Source organism: Cyanistes caeruleus, chromosome 11 (assembly GCF_971803275.1).
Source record: "Cyanistes caeruleus chromosome 11, bCyaCae1.hap1.1, whole genome shotgun sequence".
In the NCBI taxonomy this organism is placed as follows: Eukaryota; Metazoa; Chordata; class Aves; order Passeriformes; family Paridae; genus Cyanistes; species Cyanistes caeruleus.
The window spans coordinates 16,316,548-16,342,057 of record NC_141711.1 but is presented as its reverse complement, the minus strand read 5'-3'; the positions used below and the strand labels follow the sequence as shown (position 1 = coordinate 16,342,057).

At 42.2% G+C, this 25,510-nt stretch overlaps 1 protein-coding gene across 12 annotated transcripts in view; it reads right to left on the bottom strand.

The window, feature by feature from the left end:
- The window catches only part of MAPKAPK3 (MAPK activated protein kinase 3), a 119,731-nt gene that overhangs the window by 30,692 nt on the left and 63,529 nt on the right, over window positions 1–25,510 (bottom strand). For 3 of the 12 annotated variants that reach the window (XR_015274887.1, XM_086845665.1, XM_086845667.1), the window contains exon 3: window positions 19,685–20,030. The exons of 1 other annotated variant lie outside the window; for it this stretch is intronic. Coding sequence is in view for 9 of the 11 variants with exons in the window: in XM_086845665.1 (XP_086701791.1) it covers window positions 19,685–19,909 (225 nt within the window). In the remaining 2 variants the exon portion in view is untranslated. Of the gene's footprint in view, window positions 1–19,684; window positions 20,031–20,425; window positions 20,919–25,510 lie in introns of those variants that run through there. 8 more of the 12 variants (XM_086845668.1, XM_086845671.1, XM_023935546.2 and 5 more) reach the window with 6 other exon arrangements.

Sequence of the window (25,510 nt, the reverse complement as noted above, 5' to 3'; positions counted from 1 at the left end):
AATTGTTGTATTTGATAAGGTTTTCATGCAATCACAATACCATTTCCTGCTCAGTTTTAAGGGAACTATTTCCAAAACCAATTGTCACAGAACAAAAGAAAAGGCGAGCCTTAGCAAGAAAACCTCCTCAGGGATACACGGATTCATTACTGGGTGAGAGGGATTCAGAAGAAAGCCTGAAAAAGGAAACACCCCTAAGGCAAGTTTCATGAGAGTGGCAGAAACAGAGAGCTGCACCCAAGATCTCAGGGGATGCCAGGCCAGAGCTGCATTTACTTTCTAGACGACAGACTGCCATGGCAAGAACTACTGGAAAAACACTTCTGCTATTTTCCAAAGGACTGGTACAGAAATATCTCTTTCACTCATGTAACCTGGGGAACCTGCTGTGAGAAGACCACAAGAACTTGGGACTTGGAATGTGAAAGTGAAGCCCCTTCATAACTCTATAACATGCTTACCCAGGCAATTTCTAATAAAGGGTGATTCAGCCTCTGAATCAGAAAGAAAAATTATCTTGCCTCTTGAGAAAGATGGAATAAGGTTTGGCTGCAGGAACAGGACTGAAGTCTGGATGCTTAACTCAAATGACTAAGTGCCTATTTTTCACGACCCAAATTCTGGCTACCCCAGAATAGCACCAAACCCACAAACCAAAAAAATAATGTTATAAAAAATAAAGTTTCATATTCAAATTAAGCAATTATTTAGCAGAACTAAAAATGAAACAGAAATCAATCCAAGAATGTGAATCAAGCAGAATGAGCCACAGAGCCTGCCATGCTCCTTTAGACATATCTGGAAACTTGAAATTCTAATATTTGCTACAACAATTTGCCACAACCCTCCCTCTTGCTCTGCCCAAAAGAGGTCTGGCTGCAACTTTTAAAGCTGCACAATGCCCATGTCTCTGGAAGCTTGTAAATAAGTTCTCCCCACCTTTGAGCTCTGCTCAACTCTGCAGGCCTTGGCCTTGAATCCCTGACTGTTTTGCAATGTATGCAGTAACTTTGTTCTCCTGGATACAACCACACAGTTGTCTTACATACCTTGCAAAAGGTACAAAGCCAAACAGATATCTGGCAGAAGAAAAAGATAGAAAGATATTTAAATTCCAGTGCTCTCTGGCACTTGAAAGGTGAAATTTAAAGGTTGCATTCTGCAACGATACTGTCAAATGTAAAGATTACAGATTTATAAATAGTCTATAGTGTCGTACATTCTTCCAATATTTCCCAGTCCAGATTTCATCTAGGCCACATATGATAGCATTATCTCTTTTGACTATGCAAGCCTTCCAAAACACATTTGTTCTTGCCTGATCTAAAATCCAGGGCATACAGTCAACAGTCACATTCCTCACCCTATCTTTCCCATCGCCATGCTCTTTGCCTGTTAATACCGTTGCCATAGGTTTTCTTATTATCAATAATCTCTTGTGTTCAGTGGGGATTTATTATTTACTGTACTTTTAGCTCAGACATCTCATTTCCAAGCCTTTATTATTTGGGTAAAGTTAGTATAGAATTCACAGTGGTAGCAACCAATTCAACATGTGGAAGAGAATGGGCATCACATTCATAATCCCACGTCTTCCCTCCCTCTGTTCCAGCCCTGGAGCCTCCCATCTCTCCTGCAGCACCCCAAGAAGAATCCTTTCCATTGCCCAGAGCACACAGGGCTGCCGGTTCCAAACTTCCAGAAATGTTTACAATTTTCAGATACATTGATATTCTTTTACACAGTTGAGCTGTTAATGTCAGGCCAATAAAAATTGGAAAGGAAAGCCCAGCCTAAACAGTTTATTTTCCTACCAGGGCCATTTGCAGTGTGTCTTGTGACCACTGCACACACAGAAGCACCTGTAAAAGAAGCTTTGGCTACTCAAAACCCTGAAGCTCTCATCCAGGCAAATGAGGTAACGTTTGTAAAGAAAAATGAAGAAGTAAAAAATCATCTTCTTTGCGTGTTCCTGACTAAAAAAATAAATCAATTGGCAGTAAAGCAGACAAGGCCCAGGCTCACTTTTCCAGTTTCACTGGAAAGCCTTCAGAGAAGCAAAGAAGAACAGTGAGGCTTTATTGGAAGGGACTGATGGCAGCATCAACAACAACCTGAGCACCACTGAACTCCTGAGCAGTGTTCCTTGAAGGCTGTGCTGTGATACTCTCTCCATGTGGCACTGACTCCAAGTTTCCTGCAGCTCACGGCCCTGGAATTGCCTGGAAGATTTCACCATGGATTTTTCTGACAGGATAATGTATTTACATACAGGCAACCCATGGACTGCTATGGCTTGGTCAAGAGCCTAAGCTCTTGCCATTAAGAGACTGAAGTCAGGAATCTCAGATCCTTTTCTTGGTCACAAACTTCTTTTGGGACAAAACCTGTCTCTGGATGTCACTTTCTCACGTTTTACTGCAGTGGGGTGCTTTGGCATAAATTATTTGGCAATCTTCAACAGAGATGACAGAAGCTGTAATAAATCCTAATAATATAAATTCTGTGCACACAGCAGAACTGAGCAATTCCATCAGTTCTGCTGTTTCTCTAAATTGTTTTCTCTGAACCATTTAATACCCTTTCAATAAATACATAATAAATAAAATGATGCAGAAGAAAAAAGAGAACCGTTTGTCTATCTTCTACGTGCTAAAATCAGGCCTTTGTGATAATTATCAAAAGCAAAATACAGATTTTATAATATGATTAAAATGGCCTAACATGAGTGAACTTCAGGATTAAGGTGCTTGAGTAAACTGAATATTGTTCTTTTTGCATGTATTAAACACAGTATTATTGCACACTTTCCTCCCCCTTTAACTTCATCCTTACACCAGAGCACAAGCTGAACCCAGTCAGGATGCAGGCCGGGATGCAGAGTGACAGAACTGCCATCTGCAGCCCTTCCCTTCTCCTCTGCATTCTACACAGACACTGGAAAGTGCAGTGTAAGAAAGAAGCGTCTTGTGGTTTAACCACAGCTGAATGCTACTGCCAGAAATCCGGATTCTTGTTCTTCCTGATGTCTCATGCAATGCTCAGGAAGTCAGCTGAGCCACACAGGTACTCTGTAATTGCCTACTCCTCATTTCCCAGGGCCTGGACTGCCCTGGATTTGCCAAAGTGCTGGGACACAGCTTGGGTCTCTAAAGCTCGACTGAGTTCAAGTGCAATCTGGACCTGTGGGGGGAACCAAAGCCAAGCCCCCTCATCTGGGATATTTCATACACAGCTCACAAAATACGGTGGAACTTGATAAGTTTAACTCATTTGCCTGCCCCACGTACACAAAGTAGAGACAATGCAAACTTAAAGCCATATTGTGAAACTAACACTGATCCAGCCATTAGAGTGAAAACTCCTCAAAGCACAGCCGGGAGGAAATAAACAAAACAAACCCAAACCCTGTTTCCAGAGCAGGTCTAAGCTAACCTGAAATAAAAAAATCCATACACTGAACAAGGACAATGAAACTAGCTATTGAAATCAATCATTTACCACTCCAATATTTTCGTCTGTGCACCAAAAAATCCTTAAGTGCGATAGAAAATAGAGAGTGCAAGATAGTCAGATGTATAAACACAGCATGGATCCTGACAGCTCCTACATCTGAATGCTCAGTTTACCAACACAAAACTGCTATTTATGAAGGAGCTTTGTGTATGTGAGAGCAGACTGATCATTACAGATTTGGAATTTAGCTGAACTTGGGATGATTTTTTAAGGGTCACAGGGCAAGACACGCCCAGAACTAAATTCACCCCTCAATAAACCTCAAATCCAAATAACAGGCAAATCACTGGACATTAAATTTGTATTTTATGTACTCAAAACAACTTTTTCCTCTAGTCTTATTATGGAAAAGATTGAAAAATTTCTGCCCAAACAACTCCTGCAAAACTATTTCAGTTCAGCACAGGAAAACCCATCCTTCAAATCTGTCAGAATATTAAGATGTGTGAGGCCGTGCAGACCAAGGCAATCCCACAGGAAGCAAAGTTCTTGGTCCAGCCCAATTCTGCCTCTATCCAGAGACATAGTGGAGTTTCCTGGAAAAAGCACTCATAGCATTGACCTCACAATAGCATCCTTTTTCCTGATGTCTATTTTTTTCCTTTTTACACAAGATTTATCCCATTAGTCACAGATCTGATGTCTTCACCAAGATAAACTACTCTCTCAACTTACAGACATTTTGCCCGAGCAAGGACAATGACTTTGGTGGTTATTTTTGTTTCTTTCCACAATGAACTCTGATACTGCCCTAGAGGCTAATTACATCAGGAAAGTAATCAGCATTCTGAGATGCCTTTTCCTGATGCTGTCTTCAAACCACATCTATCCAGCTTTCATCACTGCTCTCCTTTCAAACACCCTTATCCAGAACGATCTGTTTTGGAACAATTCAGATGGTTGATGTTTCCTTGATAGGCAGTATCTGTCACTTGATGCTGAGATTTGCAGGCTGCTAAGGCAGTTCCATCCACACATTAAGTGGTTCCAGCACTATTGTAGCAAATCAGATCAACCCCGATGCACCAAATATAACTGAGGGTCTCCACAGAAAGTTCTTTAACTACTTTAATACTGCTGTTGCTATCATTAATTAATTCCCAGAACGGATAAACTCAAGTATCTGCATGCATTAGGCTCCATATTTTACTTCTGCCCATTTCTCACATCTTCTGGAGAAGTACATGTGTTCCATTTTGTTTTGATTTCATAACATCGTATTGATGACTTTACTGTTATTAATCTGTACCTCATACTTCTGCTTGAAAATCATTTACAAAAGCAGAGGAATCGATGACTTAATACAATGCTCAGCATCTTTTACTGCAACTTCTTCATTTGCTTTGCTCAAATACAGCCTAATTTTTCTGGTGCAGTAAAGAATCAAAGACTTGAATAAAAGATTTGCTACCTTTATTAATGCCTGATTGATCCAATAATCAAAACTAGGAATTATCTTCATTTCAGCATTATATTACAGAAAATTGTGCCACTACACAGTCTTTTAAAAAATATGTAACTTTCTACCACTCTGATTTTGTTTTATTTTAACTGAAATAATAAAATCAATAATTCTTAGACTCATTTATCTGATTGCTCTCTTCTTTCAGTAAGGGTCATTACCTCCATGTCTTTCAGCCCCACTATACCTATAAGTTGGTTTTATTTTCTTCAGTTCTACTGGGCTATACCAGATCATTTGTGTACCTTACCTTTTTTGTCTTAAAAAGCCTATGGGAAAGTAATTTGCTGCCTTTTTTCCCCACATTTCAAGCTATCAAGAAAATAGGTGAAATTAGAAGATACTTATTTAATACTTCCCAATTTGTGGGGCAATGAATAATACATTATATTTTAAGAAGAGAATTTTAAATAAATGCAATCAAACTAAAGAAGTCAGACTATTTGGCCAGTTCTGTGGCTTTTATGATCCTTATGTCTCTTGCTCCAGCAGAGACCCCAATTCAACAGCAGAGTGAGGGAAGGAGAAGCAGGTTGATGCAGCTCTGGGAGCAGCCAAGCCTCCTGTGAGCCATGCAGTGCTAACAGCCAGATCAGGTTTTCCATCAGCCAGCTGCAGACAAATCCTTGCTGCCTTCCCTAAATGAAGGTTACAGCCTGAAGTCTGACACCTGTATTCAATGTTGGGTTACAGCCCTCGCAGAATCACAGCATACCCTGAATGGGAAGGGACCCACAGGGCTCATCCAGTCCAGCTCCTGGTCCTGCACAGACACCCCAACAACCCCACCCTGTCCCTGAGAGCGTTATCCAAATGCTCCTGGAGCTCTGGCAGCCTTGGCCATTCCCTGGGGAGCCTGTTCAGTGCCCCACCATTCTTGGGGGAAGAACATTTTTCTGATATCCAACCTAAACCTGTCCTGACTTCATGTCATTCCTTTGAGTCCTTTCTCTGGTCAGGAGAGCGAAGAGATCATTACCTGCCCCTTCACTGCCCCTCATAAAGGACATTGAAGACCCCAGTGATGTCTCCCCTCAGTGTCCTCCAGGCTGAACAAAGCAAGTGCCCTCAGCTGCTCCTTTAAGGAACACTGAGATCCTCAGCATCTGTGGGTCATCATGCAGATCACCCTAACCAACTCAGCTGTTCTCAGCCTTGTACCTGGGTCACCCCAGCAGAGAAGCCATTTGGGAGGCAGTCCTGGAGATGCCTCCTGAGTGGAGAGCATGTGCATTAGGGGAACAGATGCACACATGCCAGAATACTCCTTGTCCTTGTGCAATTCAAAGCCTGTCCATTGCATGGAGATGTTGTGGGGCAGTGATTGTGCACTTCCCCCAGACCAGCTCTGTAGGCAGCAGCCACTGTGTAGAGCAGCACAACCCACAGCCCAGCCTGGAGGGAAACAGCACAGGGGACACTCCCCACCGCTCCCCCAGCCTTCTAAAACTGCATAGAAAAATAACAACTGCAGGTAAAAAGTACTTTGGTCAAACAGCAGAAATACTGAACGTGCCTCACAGCTCCTCCAAGGGGAACACTTGAACAAAATAACAAGGTAAACTTTGGCATATTCTGCTGAATAAAAGCCTCATACATTCAAATTTTTCTACTTACATTTTTAGCAAATTTTAAGATGTAAAATAATCCTGTGTGGATAGACAGGAAGATGTAAATGTTGAAGTTGGAACACAGTCCTCATGGGGACAGCATTAAATGGAAGAACCTTGGGTTACTGGAGGGTCAGAGGCACAAAGACAGCTCAGTTACGTGGAGCAGCAGCAGCACCATCTGCTTTGGGACTCCTCTTTCCTATATCCTTGATTTACAGAATGTATGGAAGCCTGAGTATTCCCCAAAATGCTTATTGAGTTCTACTTTCACAGTCAGTGAGCAAACAAATAGAGCCTCAAAACTGAACTCCCAATTCAAGCCAACTCCAACAGGCTTTTCAGGAAAAAGGCAGAAAGGCATCTAACATTTTTGGTTTAGTTACTGATTCTACAAGTTTGGGTTTGTCGTATATTTACAGTTACTAACAAGCCTCTAGTGGGCTACAGTTCCCAGTAATTAATGATTATTTGTCCTTTTTCTCTAAATAATACAAATTTTGGCTCTCATGTTCTTACACAAAGATATAAACAAACATGAAAAAAAGGGCAAACCAATGTATTTTATTTTGAGCTAACAAGGTCCATGATTTCAGAAAACAAGAAACATGCAAATAATATACCAGAGCTTATATTTCTACATAACTAGTAAAAATAAAATTAGAGGAAAAAGCCTCACTAAATGAAGAGTGTATCAACTGTAAAGAAAAAGTAGAGATAATACAGTTCTATCTTGCCTCAGAAAAAGCTCAAATGCGAATTCTGGTTTTATTTTTAAAGCTATTTTACTTTTTCTCTTCTTCGGTGCCTTATTTAAAAAAGTTACACATTGAAAACACCAAATTTAGTAGTTTGGAAAAAATTAGCAGCAAATTTAATCATACTTCAGAACTACAATTTCTATTTATTGACTGCTAAATTAATTTTAGAAAAAGGGAAAAAAACATAAAGAGTGATGTCTCATAGATTACTTTGCCGCCATCTATTTTTTAATAAAAAATTTGAAGTTTTGGGGTGGAAGCAAAAGTTGACATTTACTGACATTTAGTAGTTAAAATGTAATCCTTCCAGAGAATGAATATCAGAAAAAGGTGGGGGTGGAAGAGAAGGGAACCAACTTCTGCTCTGATTACACAGAAGTTAAAAGGCGTGGAATAAACTGAATGAAAGCACAAAACCACGCACATTTGCAGAAGTTCTCCCAAACAAGGGGGATGTCAGGGTTCCCAGGAATACTGATTTTGGGCTCCCTAGAAATACTCCCTGAAAAACAAGCAGTCAGCTCCAGACCTTGAATGGCATTCAGGCCCACCAAAGCGGGGGAGATCATTGCTCCTGATGTCTCAGCCCAGGAATCAGGGACCAATACAAACTGACAGCTCACAATGTGCACAGGATTCTATTTGTGTGGTTAGGAAAGTGCTCTATAAATGTAATTAACCTGTTTTCTAAAAGTAAACAGAAAATTAGAAAAGCCTCACAAGTTTTGAAGCTGGGCCACCGATTGCTCTGTGCAGATACAAAGCACCAGTCAAGATTTCTGTATAATCATGCAGCAAAACGTGCACAGGAATCTAAAGATTGCTACAGTCCACAAGTAGAAGGTATTCTGATGAATAACCAGCAGATTTAGATTAAATGTGATATGAAAGTGTAAATTATCTTATTAAAGTTAATTTATTTTTTAATTAAAGTTTAAGTATCATTTGAAGGCTTGAACAGACACCTCAATGCAGTCTAATTTCTCAGTAGGGTCACTGCATCAGAAAAGCTCTTCCTATGAATGATTTAAAGTTAAAAAGTTAAATCTGAGGGAGTTCTAGCCTGGTGAGCTCTTTTGCAAAAAAAAGACAAATCTGGTAAACTGGGGAGCTTTTAAGTATACTGGTCTTCAGAGAAGGTGAGGAGCTCTTGGTAAAAAAAAGCAACATAAACCAAAACCTGAATTTATATTAATATTATATTAACAGTGTTAATCTCAGCCAAAGAGCATTTAATGCTCTTGTGGACATAAAGGGGGAATGACAAGCAGTAGTCTCTGGGTAATCCCCTACACAGCAGGAAACCAAGGGATGATGGGACGCATTAATGTTATTAATTTTTAATAGAAACAGAGCAATGCTTGTCAGTGATGAAGGTGGTGTGCTGTGCACACGAGAAGTTGGTGGCCAGTGGTGATAATAACAACACCTCCCCCTACCAAGCTATCCCTATTTTAACTTGCTCAAATGAAGATGGAAGATCAAGATTAAAAGACAGAATTTTCCCTTTTGGTCTGTCCAGTCACAGCATCCTCAAGAAGAAGAAATAAACATCTGGAACTTGCATGCAGGAGTTAGAAAGCAGTTGTTGAGCACACAATACAGTCACAGCACACTGGGTGGCCTCAGGTGTTTAGAGAGTTTACATGAACAAAACCAGAGAACACCAATCTCATGGGCTTTGATGCTTGGGATAGATGGGAAAGCAGACATGGGAGAAGCCCCACACTGAGCCAGGAGGATCATGGATGGTTTCCCATGCTACCCTCAGAGGTTCCTCTCACACAGCCCTTTCTCACATTGACTGCTCAGGCTCCAAGCTCGAGCCATTTTTCTCCTTCAGAACTGTCCTCCTGTCAAACCTCCTCCCTTCTTGTAGGATGGAGGAAAAACCCTGCTTTGGTTTTAGACCCAAGCAGTCCTACACAGTTATTACCTCATATAACCACAAATGAAGACTGCCACAAACAGCAGGAACCATTTAACAATAAATTACTATTGCTGTGTTGGATGTTTTATTGAACCAACACTTGTAAGAACTTTTTCCTTATTTTACTTGGGAGATTTGGCTTTTGTGAACATAACACAGCATTCACCCTCCCTCACACCTCCACAACTGATTCAGACAGCAGAGAGGTGGGGAAAGCTCAGACCTAATTGCTCTTGTATGAAGTGTTTTATCAATAATGTATAGTGCTGTTTTCTCCTCCTCCAGAGTGCTGCAAGAGGTCAGTTTTTGCAGATTGTGAGTGTCTTGTCCCATTTTTCACCAGTAACAGACACAGAGGCCCAGTCCAAGCCAAGGTCACATTGACCTTTCCCCATGTGCCACTCACTTTGGCACTCTGCTTCCCTGCACTCTGGTGCCAGCAAACTTGGGAGGTGTTACTTTGTAGGTTTTCAAACATTAAAAAAACCAAAAACCAAACAACCTTAAACCCTCCCAACTAGACATGATAAATCTGGAAAACCACCTAATTCCAGTACACAAGACAGCCATGCAGATATTTTGCCCTTTGTAAGCACGACTCACGTACCATGAACTCTGATGCAAAGCCAGATACTTGTTAAGAAAGTGAAATAAAGACTAAGAATACAACCAGCTACCAAAGTAGTTTGCAATTCTACTCCAAGTTCCAGATACAAAGCTTAGCTCTTTAAAGTCAATAGCAGACATGCAAAAAATTGAATTAAAACCTGCATTGGGGTGCACAATTTCATCATATATTTAAGCAGTTTAAAGTATTAACTACCCATGTCTCTAAAGTTTCAGCTTCTGGTTTTAACCATCTTTAGCAGTTGGGTTTTACCCTAATTCATATTAAAGGTGAAAATAAGGAGCAGAATGGGCCTGAAAAGAAGTTTCAATAACATTACTCTGTATTTCCACAAGCCTTCCTGCCCTTCAGAAGGGATTGGCAGGGGGAAGGATATAAATGTGAATAACTGTTGCAAAAAAAAAAAAAATCTATTTCACCTTATGTTTACAGCCAAGTTTAGACAAGTACAAGTTGCCCAGAAAGACACACCCTTATATGAAACTATTGTGCAAAGGATGGACATTACCCAGAGGCACAAGCACCAGCAGAGCTGAGGCCACAGCTCATTTCCCTCTCCTCAGACAGGAGGATATTGTACCCCTGCAGCAGGAGTACACTTAACACAAGAGAAACAATAATATGCCTTCTGAAGCTCAAAGTTTCATGATTTATCCTGACAGTTTTGTATTTATCAGTTGTAACAACAGGATCTGGAAGATCACAGCCAAATTTGTACAGTATATTAAAACTACAGGGGGTTTCTTCTCATTTGAAATGCTCAGAGAAGCTCTGTTTTCTTTCAAGATCTTCACAGCATCACAACCTCTCAGCTCCTGGGGCAACGAATTTCACAGGTTAACTGTGTTTAAGAAAATCCTTTTAAATAACGCAATATTCCAAGGTCAATAGCAGCGAGGCTCAGTTCCCACCCTAAGGAAATGGGTGCCTGGGAAAACCCAACCAAGCAGGTTTAATTGGAGCAGGTTTCACATTACTGGGCAAGGTGAAAGGACTGACAATTTTTCGTGTTCTCATTCACAGGCAGACACTGAACATGGGTCAGAAAGAATAGTGCCCTGCTCTCCTTTATCACAAACCTACTTCTACAGGGTTTGTATGTATGCAAAAGCCCTATTTTGTCCAAAGAAAAACTTTAAAAAGCAGAGGACACAGCAGAACCCTTAGAACAGAGAGAGGGCTTGAAAGAACAGGAAGCCTCAAAGCATCAAGGAACCATCAAGCCCCATCTACCTCCCAAGTGTCAGATTTTGACTGTAAATTGATTGGAAAGGGAAGAGGAGAACAAAATGAAAGGCTTTCACTCTTCACGAAGACAATGGGGACGTTGTGCTGTAGCGTGGCTGCAGCAAGGCCGGTACCGTGGCACAGCGGCTGAGCCAGAAAATGCAGCCCCCTCCCCTCCCCACCTTGGAGCTCTGACATCTTTGGTGCTAACAACTCGTTGCTGTGGAAACCAGACTGCTTCTGACAAAGCCACATTGACTAAAAGCAACACGTGGGAAAATGGAAGGCCCTGAGAGAAATTAATCCTTTACAGGAAAAATAAATATAATTTTGGTTAAAAATTAAGCAAGTAAAAGGGAGTATTTCTCAGTGTTAGAACAACAGGCAAGGAGAACACTGACAAACGCCAGGCCTTGTGGCACTGGAAAGGGATTTTAAGGACATTTCATCCCTGAAATACATGGTAGATTCAGGGCTAAGGAGTACACAGGAGCTCAACACACAACACAGGTGTGGGAGTCAGCTGCTCCCTCTCCAGTTTTTAACTGCTCTCCTTTGAAAACAAAATGACACCCAACCCCACCCCACAGTGCAACAGAAGCCAAGGCTGGTACAAATCAGCGCTGAAGGGCTTTCGCAAGGCCCAGACTGACTCACACCTGGGCAAAGCACTCACCCAGCCAAAACCTCAGCACAACAAAGAGCTGGCCATGGAGATCATGAGTTGCTCCACACCCTGCCATTCCCTAACACTTTATATATCTCAAAAATGCCATCCAAAAAACCCATAAACAATCCATTTTTTTTTCAGATTTCTCCCCTTGCAACAGTCTTAATAAATCTGTCCTCAGCCCTTGTTGACTCAGATCCCAGGAGCTGCTTTAGGGCCTGTTACTTGGAATGCCAGCATCCTTAAGAGAGTATTCAAGAAAAAAAAATCCTGGGAAAAAGCCTATGGAGAAGAGCCAGAGTTTGAACTGGCAAGGCTTAAGATCTGTGCACAGTGCAACCTTAATAAGACTGGCTCCTTAACCAGATCATCTGAAATTACTTATAAAGATGGCACACTCATGGTGGTTTGTTTGGTTTTTGGGTTTTTTGAAAACAAATTCAACAAGCTAAGTTCTCTGGAGGAAAACTGAACTTTTACACAAATTTAATATTTGTGTTTTTTCTTAATACAGGCCATGAAAGCTCCAGTGCAAAATGCCAGGTATCACAAAGATTCAGGAACTTGGAGGCCACTTGTGATTTACATGCTGAGCAAGAATCCTCTCCCCCTTCACTCCCGAGGTATTAAAATGCTGCAGCGTTACAGCTTAATCTCATTTATGGAGCTTTGAATCATCTTAAGTACTTAGGAAGTCTGTGTAAAATACCACAATCCCTGCAGTTTATACACCCTAATCCAGACAGACCACACCTCCAGTTTTCACTGCTGCTGATGGAAAGAAGTTCTCACGCTTTTCCAATTAATGAAGCAGGTCATCTACTCTGCACCCCCAGCACTGGCCACATCCCTGCCACTTCCCTTCCCATCAGCATCATTGTGTCTTCGGAGAGTGCAAGAGCCACACGGACTTCAAAAAGCTCTGCAGGACCAAAAGACATAAAGCTCTGCAGACAGCTGTACTGCTGCTAATAGAATATTACACACCATCCTAAAGTCTGCTGTTCTAAAGGCACATTTATCATGGAAAAACTCCAAAACAGGGAAACATATTCAGGTCATATGAGAAATGGGAACTTCTTCAGGGTCAAGCAAAGGGAACTACAAAAATATTTAGGGATGCAAAATGCTGTCTGATGGAGTAAATAAATCAAAGATTGTATCATTTTTTAAAAGAAAAAGATAAATCACTGTACACAGTGAAGGGATTAAAATGGAACAGTCTTCACAGGCAAGATATTAATCCACTAACTTCTTCAAAATCTCATTGCTCTTGCTCCCAATAATGGTGACACCTTCCTTCTCTGTGCTTCCCATGAATTTATCACAGCATGAACATAATCTCTGCTTTCTGCTGAAACTGAACTGGCACAAACAACAACAAGAAGCCATTTATTCTCAGTCCAGGCCACACTTATATAGGGTGCTACCACAGACAGAGGGAAATACACAAAGGAAAGAGGGATTGTGTGTGAGCCCTGGCATTCAGGTGTGGACCTGATTCTTTCTGAAGGTTATCAGATTTTTCCAATCTGGGACTCTCTCTACATGATATGACCGTAAGTAAATACACCTGAAGTACACTTGTGTTGTAAATTAAGTTTAAAATTCTTGTATATTGCTCCTTTGCACTTAAGCTGATTTGCAAAATCCAGTTACCTGTAACGAGACTCCACTAGCACAAATCAGCAAGGTTTTCCTCCACAGGAGGATTTATACTCTAAAGCGAGGAGGGGGAGCCTTCTAGTCCAAGAAGGGTGTCAGGCAGTCAGGGGAGTCTGACCAGGCACACACGTGCTCTGCTTTCAGCACCTTCGCAGCTGCAGTAAGACACTTATCTGGAACATTATCAGGTCTTTGAACCTGGCAAGGCGGGGAACACGCCTTGATCTTCCCAAGCTTTGTTGCCACTCAAGTCAGGCTCTAACTTGTGCCAGCTTGCTGAGAGACTAGGGGAGAACAGACAAGGTGCAAAGTAGCATCAACATAGTTTTGCTTTTTCAAGATGACTTAATGGTTTATAGCATTTGGCTGTTTCTGCTTTTTAGGCTTAATGAATTGCCATTGAAAAAAATAAATTTATTACATATAATTTCATTTTTTCAGACCGAGCCCACCTCTTTCTTTTTAAATTATTTGCTGTATTTCAAATAAAGAGCAGACCAGTCAAGAATGTCAGATCTTCAAAGTAAATTGTTAAGTCCTTGTTTTTTAAAAATTAACTAGTCCAACTGACACTTTGAAAGGTGCCAGTCTGGCCCCAATAAGTACAAAATGCTCAAAGACTCTGGTCTTGAATGACTCACTGGTTTAAAAACAATTCTTCTAGCAGTAGAAACGACCCACTTTTTAATCGACTGGAAGTTATTTTAGGTATTTTATGCATATTTACGTAATAGTCACCAAGATTGGCACTGAAGGATAAAATTCAAGACCAGTCTGATGCTAGCCATATTCTAGGCACTCCTCTGTAGACAGGGCTGCTACTTAACTAGAACTCTACTGAACTCATATTCATTCTATGCCGTATCCAGCTTTGATCTACAACACAGCTCACGGACTTTGTTACTCAGACTAAGCTGTGTTACTGACACTAAATTTACTGTAGCGTGAGATAAACCAGCATAAGCACTGCAGGAAACATGGTAGGTAAGAGAGAATTACAGAATAATTCACTAGAAAGTGCTAATTTCCTCCAGAAACATACAATCATTCCAGAAGAGCTGCTTCACCCCAGATAAAACCTAACCAACCATTACACTTGGTTCCCCAAATTGTCATCACAGTTCTAAGTTTAGCACACCATTATTCTTCCTTATGCCAAAAATGTTGAAATGTTTCATTCCTAATCTGGCATAATTCTCTTCTAAAAATGCAATCTGCAGCATCTAAGAAGATTGTTACCATTTCCTATTCTACAAGCAATCACCATCCTAAAATAACCTTCACTTTCACTGTGTGCAGTACTTTCTCCATTGCTGCATCATTTTCCTCAGTCATCATCTTACTTTAGGCAGCAAGCAGGATATTTTACAAGCACCAGCTATTTAGATAACTTGCAAAACAAATACTTTGGACTGTACAGTCCCCTGTTTGTGAGCAATCATGACCTGGCTTCAGGGTACCCTAACTGAAAACAGACTATCCCACTATTAGCTTTTGTCATGCAGAACTATTTAATGTAATCAGAAACATTAAAACTGAGTGAGAGACAGAAACATAGCTAGAGACTAAATGAAACTGAGGCAGAATGCTTGTCTCTGTCCACAGCAACTCACCTATGGAAAGCAGAACATTCTCTAGATAGTTCTATGTTTGGGTCCTAAGAATCATTTTGGGAATGACTTTCCTTGCAAAATTTCTTTCTCCATTATCTGTTTTCTTTCCTTCTGAGAAAAAAGTTATGCTAACACTCTCAAGCGTAACAGCAGAGACTCCTACTCTACAATTATCATTTCTATCATTCACTAAACATTCTTCAAACCTAAAAGGCAAGGAGGGTGTTCAATTTTGTGTTTGCTTTTTGCTTTATTTAACATTTGGGCTATGCCTATTTGTTTTTGAATCAGCAAGTTACAGTCACTTTCCTGCTGGCACTCAGGAGCACAACACATTTTCCATGAGGCAGGGGATGGCTTAACTCGCTATTTATTCTAGAGGATAAGGTCTGTGTGTAGACGTGGCACTTGGGGACATGGTTCAGAGGTGGACTTGGAAATGCTGGGTTAATGGTTGGACTTGATGATCTTTAAGGTCTTTTCAAGTTTAAACAATTCCATGAAGTAGCAGGTCCATTCATACACACTCCACCTGAACCTGGAAGCATTGAGTGGCTAGAGGCACCTGCAGTACACAGGGGATGTGCCCAGTGCTTAGGGGAGAAGTATTTTACCACTGCTACTCAGGAGTTACTCATCCCAAAAGTGCCCCCATAACCAAGGTACTGAGCTTTCCTGAAGTTCCAAGGGTCTTTGGTTTGTGGCTATGCCTGAATTGTCCTTCCTTTCCTTCTGGAAAGAAGCACCATCTGTCTACTGAAGAGAAATAGTATGGCAATGACATGTAACACTTCTTTTACATCCTGAAACATCCACCAAAATCCTGTGGCTGCAGATGCAGATAAGCCCCAGTACCCAACAGGAGGTTCTCTACCTCTCTGTTCTATTATTATTTAATCTCAGCTCTGAGCCCTTCCTACCATCTTCCACAAAAAATAAAGGAGATCATCAAATACATTGAAGTATTATTTTGACACCACTTAGCAGGAATTTGTGCCAAAAAAGAAATGAGGGAGAAGGAAAGAAAGAACAAGGAGCTGTAGGTTGGGGGGTTTTTTAATGGAAGACAAATCCCAGGAGTTCACATTTAGCCTCACAGGTTAACCAGCTATTTTGGTCTCCTCCTCTCCCTAAAAACAGTGAGGAGTGCAAACACCAGCAGAGAACACTGGGGCTGATGTCAGTGTTAAAGAAGCAGAGGTTAAACTTGCCCTAAAGCCCCAAAAGGCGAAGTGAACAGAAGGGGGCAGGCTGGCAGAGAGGAGATAAAAATAGAAGAGTGACTAGACTTCACTTGACAGCTATTTCTGGATCAACTATGGAAAGAGATCTGAGAAGCTTTTCTATTTGTAAGGGAGACAGAGACCAAAACATAGCTGCCTTCCAGAAGGCCACAGCCCTGCACAGCAGTTTTGTTTATGCTTCTACTTTTCTAAATCCCCATGTTCTCACTATTTGGAAACAGTGCTGTTCAGCCAAAATGTCATTATATGTCTAAGTGAGAAACCAGATGAGATTTTCTGGAGCAGGACAGTAATGCATGTGGCATTTCAATTTAACAGAAACAAAGCTGACAGCACATTGTAAACTGGGCAGCAAATCACAATGCCAAGCAGAGTAAACTAAGGCACACAGTATTAGAGGAAAATAACCAAAACCCTGCAGTATCTCCAAAAGGATGCCTTGTGTTTTCCCCACTCCAAAATGATTAGTGAAATTCCAACCAGTTCCAATTATGCGTATGGACTAACAAAAACAACAACAGGGACCTCCCAATTACAGCATGGAGTGCTTGACTGTCGTATGGCTCTGGGGATGAATATTTTTGCCTGTTCAAGCCCTTTCCTCTTGAGTACCTCTGCTAAAATTCCTTCCATTGAGTAATTTCTATCCAGACCCTGGCTGTGCTGGCTCTGCTCCCATTTAAAAGAAAACCTGCAAGCAGAAAGCAGTGCCATCTGCCCAGTCAGGAGCTGCTTTAATGGGCAAGTTTGATGTGAAGGAGAACAGCCTATTACACTTTATCTTCAGCAGCAGGAGTGATGTTCTTCCTTTCCCAGGAGCAGGTTACAGCAAGCACTCTCATGCCTGAAGTATTTGTCCACAAATACACATAAATCTCAATGGATATGTGCAAGCAACCTCCAGAAAAAAATCCATCCAGCATCCCCTTTTTTTTCATGTTTAACTTGCAATTCAGTCTTTCCATTTTTCTTTACCTGTCATACCAGTTGGGTTTGTTCTGTGACAGCTTCATCAGCCTCCACTTTCTATTCCTGTAAGTGAATGATAACCCTGCCATCACACCTGAGAAGAATGGGCAGTGGCAAGGCCCTGTTGTCCCTACACAGAGAATTCTGCTCAGAAGTTGTTTCTGAATATTTTTTCCCAAGCTTCTTGTAACTTTTACGTAACTGCTTTGACTGGATGATTTCCTCTGAAGTGTCATCTGGAGCAGGTTTGGGACTCGTGTGGCCCAGTTCAGGTTTCACAAGAAACAAAGGAAAAACTTCCTCTGAATATTTTCATCCTTGCAAATATCTTCAGGGCTGGGATAAGATCTTCCTATTCTTGCCAATTAACCAAGCAGAGTTTTTATCCCTCCTTGTTGAGTAATCTTCTCACTAGACCATCCTTGCAGAGAGCAGTGGATTCTCTCTGGGCTGCTGGCAGTTTTACTTAATTGCATGTTTAACTTTTTATTCAGCACTTAAACCCATAATGATGAGAAACACACACATGCAAGCAGCAAAGTATTATCTGCCATTCAAACTCCCTAGAGAACTCATAAACATCTTAATATTGCTGCCATACTTTTGTCCCTTTCAGAAGAAAAGTGCACACATTCCACAGCTGGATGTGAAACAGGATGGCAAACACATTTACAGGGTAAGTTCAGTGATACATCAGCTATTGCTGACCTGTAATGACTGAGGAAGTGAAACTTTGGTCCTCAAGACATATTAAAAGTTCCAAAAAAAATCAGCCAACACAAACAACAATCAGTGCTAAACACAAACAGGTATTAGAGACTCCACCATAGGTTCCTCCAACCCATCAAGCAGAAGACATTCTATCAGGGCACAGCAACTTCCATTCTCTTCTCCCTCTCTCCAACTTTGAAGGCTAAAATCAAAAAGTTCTGGATACTAATATACATCAGAATATATTTCCTACTTCGTTCCAGAGCTACAAAATTTGCTCTAGAACATACTTGTTGCTACTGAATTGCTCTCTGGAAAGGCAACTTCTGTTTTAAAATGCTTCCAGCCCTTATGACTGCAAACCCTTCCAAGTATGAATGATCTCTAACCAGCAACAGTCACTGAACTTTTCAGAAACAGCAGATCAGCTTCAGCATTAACTATTATCCTTCATCACAGTATGCTAAGTTTAGAAATTCATGTTGCTAGCGCTCCAGAAGGACCTGATTAATGGATCCCCTCAGAGATGCAAAGATGTGACACTCCCCATGGCAGGTGCAAAACCCCAGTACCTGAAGTCTGTCAAAACCTCCAGTTTCCCTATGATAAACTTCAGTGAGTCAGCTGTGTAAAGCTAATACAAAAGTGTGATAAAGTACATGAGAGTGTTGGAAACACGTGAATTAATCACCTGTTAATCATTATTAATCATAATACAAAACATTGTATTGTAAGCTTTTCTAGTTCCTCTATTAAAATTTTTTTCAGTACCCAAAGCTGCCAGGTATTTCCAGGCTTCTCTATCACAACACAAAAACTTTGATGGGGACATGTTCTGTTTGGTAGAGAACATCCTCAGGCCTTGGCAGAGCATCCAGCTGTCCACTGGCAGATCCACTCTGCTCCCAGCACACATGGAGCATGTTTAGGGAAAGGAAGGATAGCCGAGAGCCTCCTGGACCTATCAGATTAACACAAGCAAGGAATCTGTAACACCCATAAGTAATTCTCATGACAATTACTTCAGCTGCTTTTAGTCTTCTGGTACTGAACCAGATTCATTTAGGCAGCTTGTTTTTTTCCTAACAATGTGGTTAAAGAGCATCAGGGAAATTTTCAAGTTTAAAAGCTGCAGAACAAAAGGCAAGTAAGCTTTATGTTCTCTAATGAATGGTTATTGCTCCATTTATTTAAGTGGTACTTATCACCATAAATATCTACTAAACTCATTTACCCTACTGGTGTAACCAGTGCTTTCCCAGGACATATCTTTCGGTAAGTGGATTGCAAAAAGAAAGAAGGAAAATAAATGAACAACTAGAAACGCTCCTTAAGAAAAGTCTTCAAACAGAGTGAAGACTAAAGATCAATGAGCATTTAAGTATTTCACAGCTTAGGCCTATTCACTGCACAAGATCCAAAATAGTTTCCTTCATGAGTATTGCATAATATGTCCGTTCAAAATCTAACAGGTTTTCTCCCAGAACACACCAAGACACGGTTCTCTCTCCCGCTTTTTTTTCCAGTGTTGCAATAGCAAATGTTTCCACGTATTCAGATTCTTCACGCATCACTCTTTGTGAATGGTAAGCAACGGAACAAGTAGCTTTAACAGGGTTCTGGGAGTGAACTCTGGCCTCCAAACCATAAATAAGGAGAAAGTACAAAACATACATACCTTCAAAGCACATTTCTGGCCTGTCTCCTTGTTGAAACACTCCAGTACTTTGCCATTGATTCCTAACCCTAGCACACGTTTGGAGAGTTTGTAGTCGTCTGTAACTGCATGTTTTTTTATCTCTAGTTTGACATGGGCTGTTCCCCCAGGCAAGGATTTCACGCTGCTCTTACTCTCCACGTGACTCTCTGCCTGGGATTCCTGTTCACCTTCACTTTGTTCCATATCAGGGAAGAGTGGGATGACAGACACCCGACAGATTCCTGTGGGGTATCCTCAGCAGAGCCCCTTCTCTCAAGCAATCAAACCCAGTGCTTCAAACGGTCCATTTTCTTGCCATTTAGTCCTGAGTAAAAATGTAAACAAGTGTTAGTAACTGATGTCAACTAACTGTTGTCCCACCTCACCGCTTTTCTCTTAGCAAGACGACCAGGTGCCAGGGAGAACAGAAGCGGAGGGTCACCTCAGGAAAGCACACTTTGGCTTTACAGACCCCAGTTCCAACACACACAGCTCTCAATCTGCAGGTATAAATCACTGCTTTTACTGCAACAAAAAGTAACTGAGTAACTGCTGAGACTTGGAATAACACTACAGCTAAGCTCTGTACAACAGAGCAGTGCTTCGAGCTTATAAACCCGCATCAACTACTTGTTGCCTCAATGTTTTATGTAGAAATCCTCACAATGGTCCCCTGCCTCATCCCGACACTCCCAAATTACGCAAGAGAACCACGAATACCTGGACTGAACCCCAGAGCGGCACTGCTTGGGCAGGCACCGAGCCCTGGGACTGTGATTTAATTGCCTGGGTCCACAAGCGAGGAGCAGGGACCACCAAACCACCCAAAAACTGAAGTCCGTGGAGATGCCATGGCGCGGCTCCCAAAGCCGAGCGGGTCCCGCTGGGGACTGAGGGGGATCCCCGGGGCGGGTCCCGGTGCCAGCAGCCCCGTTCCCACGAGCAGAGGGGCCGCTCGCTCAGCCCCCCGCGCTGAGGCGGCGGCGGAGGGCGGGAAAGCCCTGAGGTGAAGCCGGGAGAGCGGGGGGTGGCGGCGGCGGGAGCCGGGCGGGGGCAGCTCCACGCCGGAGCTCGATTACCTGCCTGTGGCGGCGCGGCCCCAGCCGAGGCTTCCCGGAGCGGCTCGGGGAAGGCGGGCTCTGCCTGGGTCCGCCCCGCCGCCCCGGGCAGGTGCGCGCCGCCTTCCCGCCCCGAACCGCGCCGGGCTGCCGGCGGCGGGACCGGCCCGAGCCCCCCACAAGCGGCCGGGACTGGGCCGGGCCCGAGCGGGGAGCGGGAGCTCCCTCGTGGTCAGGTTCCACCGCTCGGGTTCCTCTGAACGACCCTGGCGGGGAACAACCCTCGCGGTGAATTGAAGGTGATTTAGGGCGGTGATTTTAATCACGATATGAATTTATTGGGGTAAACGGCCCTGACAGAGGAGGGAAATGAGGCTGCAGCGGCGGCGGCGGCTCCGGGCTGGTACCGCAGCGCGCCCGCGCGGTGGCACCGCCGGCCCTTCCCCCGATGGCTCCTCTGGGAACGGGGAGAATCGCCACGTTCGCTCCAAAGCCTGTGTTAAACAGGCTGTTGCAATGAGACCCGATAGCGGGCAGTGATCTTTAAGGCGCTTGGCTACCGAAAGGGTGCTCTCACTACATGCAGTCACTAAACACGACCAAAGACGTGGTCAGTGTTTCTCGGCACTTTCAGATGCACGGTCAGGATACTAAAAGTGATGGTTCCCACAGCAACTGTCGCTCATCGCTGGTGCACAGAGTGTGGTTCCAGGGATGTGAAATGCTGATCTTTTTTCCCTACATGTGAAGATGAGTCATGCATCGAAATGGAGCTGTATTCGTATCACTGGAAGGAGCTTAAAGTTCACATGCTTTACAAGTTAAAAATACATTTGTCATTTTACGTAACATAATGGCATCTGGAGTTCTAGCAGATAGGAAAATAATTAAAAGGGCTAATGAGACCTTTCTCCAAGGAATAAAAAGTAGTTCAACTTAGCAGGATGCAGATCTGCAGTACATCACCATGTGATGTGACGCTACAGCAATTCTGCCTCAGGTTTCCCTTCCAGGCTTTCAGCAGTTCAGCTGCTGGAGGGCCTGGTCCCCTGATTCAGTTCACCTATTCTGGGCTAGTCAAATCCCTGAGGAAAACAGTTATTTCAAATCTTTTCAGGTTTAGCTGTCAGCCTTCTTAGTCTTTGCATCACCTCCCACTGTGGTAGTCTCAGAGAAATATATATGTAACTGTGAGCTCCCAGGTTCCAAACCTTCAATAACATGGTTCTGCAGTCACTGGCTTGCTCTGATTTTCCTTCCCATTGCTTCTGCCTGTCTTTGCTTTTCTGTTTGTCCTGGATAGTAACTTCCTTTTCTTTGCAACAGGTAACTATTAGTCCTTTTCTTCGCATTCAGTCACTGGGGGGCAGACCCTTCAGAAAACTTCGAAATCTCTCTGGTTTCTTCTGCATTTTTTATTTTGAAAACCATACTTGCTCTCACTCATCTGTAGCTCCCATTCCTGGCCCCACTTTGGATCTTTCCATGTAACTCTCGCCCAAAAGCCTCTGGCTGCCCAAAGCAGGCAGAAGTTACACTGACTAGCACATTGAAGCTGGTACAAGACAATTTATGGCTCTATTCTAGGAAATATTAAATGTTGCAAAAATTCCAAGCAGATGTCTACTTAAGGGGTTGCTACTTTTTATAGTGTGTCAGAAGTAAGGAATTTCATTAAGAAACTGAGACTCTAACTATTACAAGAATGAGTTTCTAAAAAAATCAGCTGTGCATGGAAAGCAAGGAGGAAAGATGAGGGAATGAGACAAGGATGTGTGAAATTACTTGGTTCTACATGTCTCAGTTATGAGCCATCTCCTGATGAGAAGAGTTAAACTGGGAGGATACAAACCACATTTTTCAAGTCATGGGGTATCTCATTGGATGAAAAACTTGTTTGGGTTCACTACCTGATGTTGCCTGGATATGTTCTTGGCAAAGTTCATAATTATACCAGTAATGAGTTTAAACAGGACAAAACACCTTAAAAATCCAACGTGAATCATAGTTAATATGGCCTTACATCAACTCTCTGCTACACTACAAATTCCTAAAAAGCCTTTCTAGCACCAGCCCAAGTATTAGGCAGCCTCACTCTACACAAGGATGACCCCAAAATAAAAAGCAACTCCTGAAGCCTCTCTTTGTGCTCGTGGCAGGTGGAGCTCCATTAGCATTCTCTGGAGATGCTGATAGAGAGTAAACTGACAGGCCCACTGCAGTTCCTTGAGCCGGGGGACGTTTTTCATTCAAACAGATGTTTTTATTTATTTATTGATGTTTGCTTTTTGAAGTTAAAAAAAAAATCCAAAAGCCTAAAACAGTACTATTACAGGCTAAGAGCCCACTACAGCAAAAGTTCTTTCATCTTCACAAAAATCCCTAACACTGTAAATTAAACATAATCCTATTTTTACCAGAAGTCCCCAACAGCAACAACACAAAACAATTTGAATTTCAAAAGAGAATTGATAGCTCAGTTATGCCTGCTTTATCCCCCCGCCCACCAAAAAAAAAAAGGAAAAAAAAAAAAAGGCTCATAGGAGAAAGTAGCAAATATTAAGGCACTGTTCTATCAAGAAGCTTTGGGGCAGCATCCCCTTTCCTCTAACCAGTGTCTTAACCTGGAGAAGCTTTTTATTTTAGCTAGCACAAAGTTTGGATATGTTCTCCCTGGTTTTATCATGTCTTGGATATCACAGATACCTGCTTTACAAACACAGCACCACTCTGTTTAAACAGAGAAGGTTCATTCTTGCTGTTCCACTGGGTATTTTCACTGCCTCTTTGCCATGCTGCAGCAATTCAATAACTGGGATCAAAGCTATTTCAGACTTTCAAATGTCTCATTTCCTAATAAAAACAAAATTAAATAACTGAGTTTGCTGTCATCTGGAGAGCTAGGAAAGCTGATGTCATCAAATGTTCTCTGACTGATGGCATATCTTGAGGAGTGATGCCTGAATAGTACAGGGATTGTGTATTTCCTTATATACAAAAGTCATTTGCTTGGGGGGGTCAGCCCTTCGACAGCAATGTCTCATGGAAATCTCACCAGTTATGACCAAGAAATTATCAGCTGAAAACTTGTGACTTGTTTTTCTGAAACTTTGCTTTGTCTGAGTAACAGCTCTCTATTTTTTTCTGTTGGTATGAGAAATCCACGCTCACAGGATGCATTATATAGATGTCACCAAAGAGAAAATCCTCTGTACTGTCAGGTTGAAGTGAGGACATGGCTTTGTTTGGTTGGGCGGTTGCAACAACCTTATTAAATCCCCCAGGAAGTTTTTCAGAAACTGCATCTGTGATATTAAAAGAAAGAAAGGGCAGCTCTACAGAGTAATATTTTGATATGAAGAACAAAAGCAGCTTCTTGTAGGATCTTTAGTTTAGTCTGTCATGTACACAGTGGTCTGAAACACAAACTATATGCATGTTTTTTCACCTGTCTTTGGCTCTGCTCTGGAGGTGTCTGTCTCAGACTTATCAAAAAGGCATGAAAAAAAAGCCGAACTCAAAAAGCTCATCAGCAAACAGCCTGGCTCTTTTCTCTCCTGGCTGACACAAAACCAGATTTATAAAGTTCTTTCATAGGCAATGATCTTTACTGATGCTTTGTTGCTAGAACAACTTCTCTTTTATTCTCAACACCCCCTTGTCCTTGTGTCAGTGGGATTATAGCATGATTTCCAGGAGGAATTAAAATTCTGGCTATGAAGCAGCTTCTAGTTAAGGAAAGGGAAGTCTCAAGAACATCACTCTCACCATCTAGAGAGCCTGTCCTAGTACCTTTGTTCCTCAAGATGAATTCCTCCATGTTAGGACATAGCAGGTATTTTCCTATAGAAATACAGGTTAGCACAGAAAAGCTGTTTTTAAATGCATGGCCTCAGACACCCTATTACAGGTACCTTGTCTGGTCAATGAGAAAGTTTTGGGAGGCTTCATCCATGTTCCTCCACAGCTTATTGATGGGGGAGTCAGAGAGATACCAGCTGAACATTTCCTTTTCAGCAGACAGGAAAAGAAAAAACTTTTTTTTTTTTTAACAGAAGAATCATAAATCAAAATCATAAAAACCTTTCTAATCTGTCTACAGGAGATGGTGCTTCATTTTATGCTGCACTAGAGCAGAAGAAATTAATCTCTTTCATTGAAACATCCTGTAACTAATGGGTATGACAGCATTGCCTGGTAGTTGTGGAGTGGCCTTCCAGACCACTCAGGAATACAATTTTTGCAGCATTCAAATCAAGCAGCAAAACTCCTAACAGATGCCACACTGCCTTGGTGTGACTTCTAGGTCACCATGTGCCACAAGCCTTGAGACAACAAATATGCTGAGCTCCTTATAATAACCCAGGTTATTTTTTCACAGGTTGAAATGAAACCCATTCCTTTCTGCACATCCCACTTCTCATGGAGCCAGCTCAGATGTCCCTGTATCCATGGCACATCCCACACCCTGGAGACTCCTCCATTGTTACTCACAAGGTTGGGAAATCAAAACCACAACATTAAATGAACCACCTGTTGTTGATTACAGGAATTGGTGTGTCCTACTCGAATAACGAGCTGGCCCCTCTAAAACAGAACAGAACAGCTGCTTGTTATTGGTAATGCAGGGTCACTCACAGCGTTCCTCAGGGTAAGGGCCAGGCAGCAACCAAAGGGGTGACTTATTTTCAGTCTTTCAAGCTACTGGTTAAGGTAAATCCAGTCCCCGGGCACACAGACCCCTCTC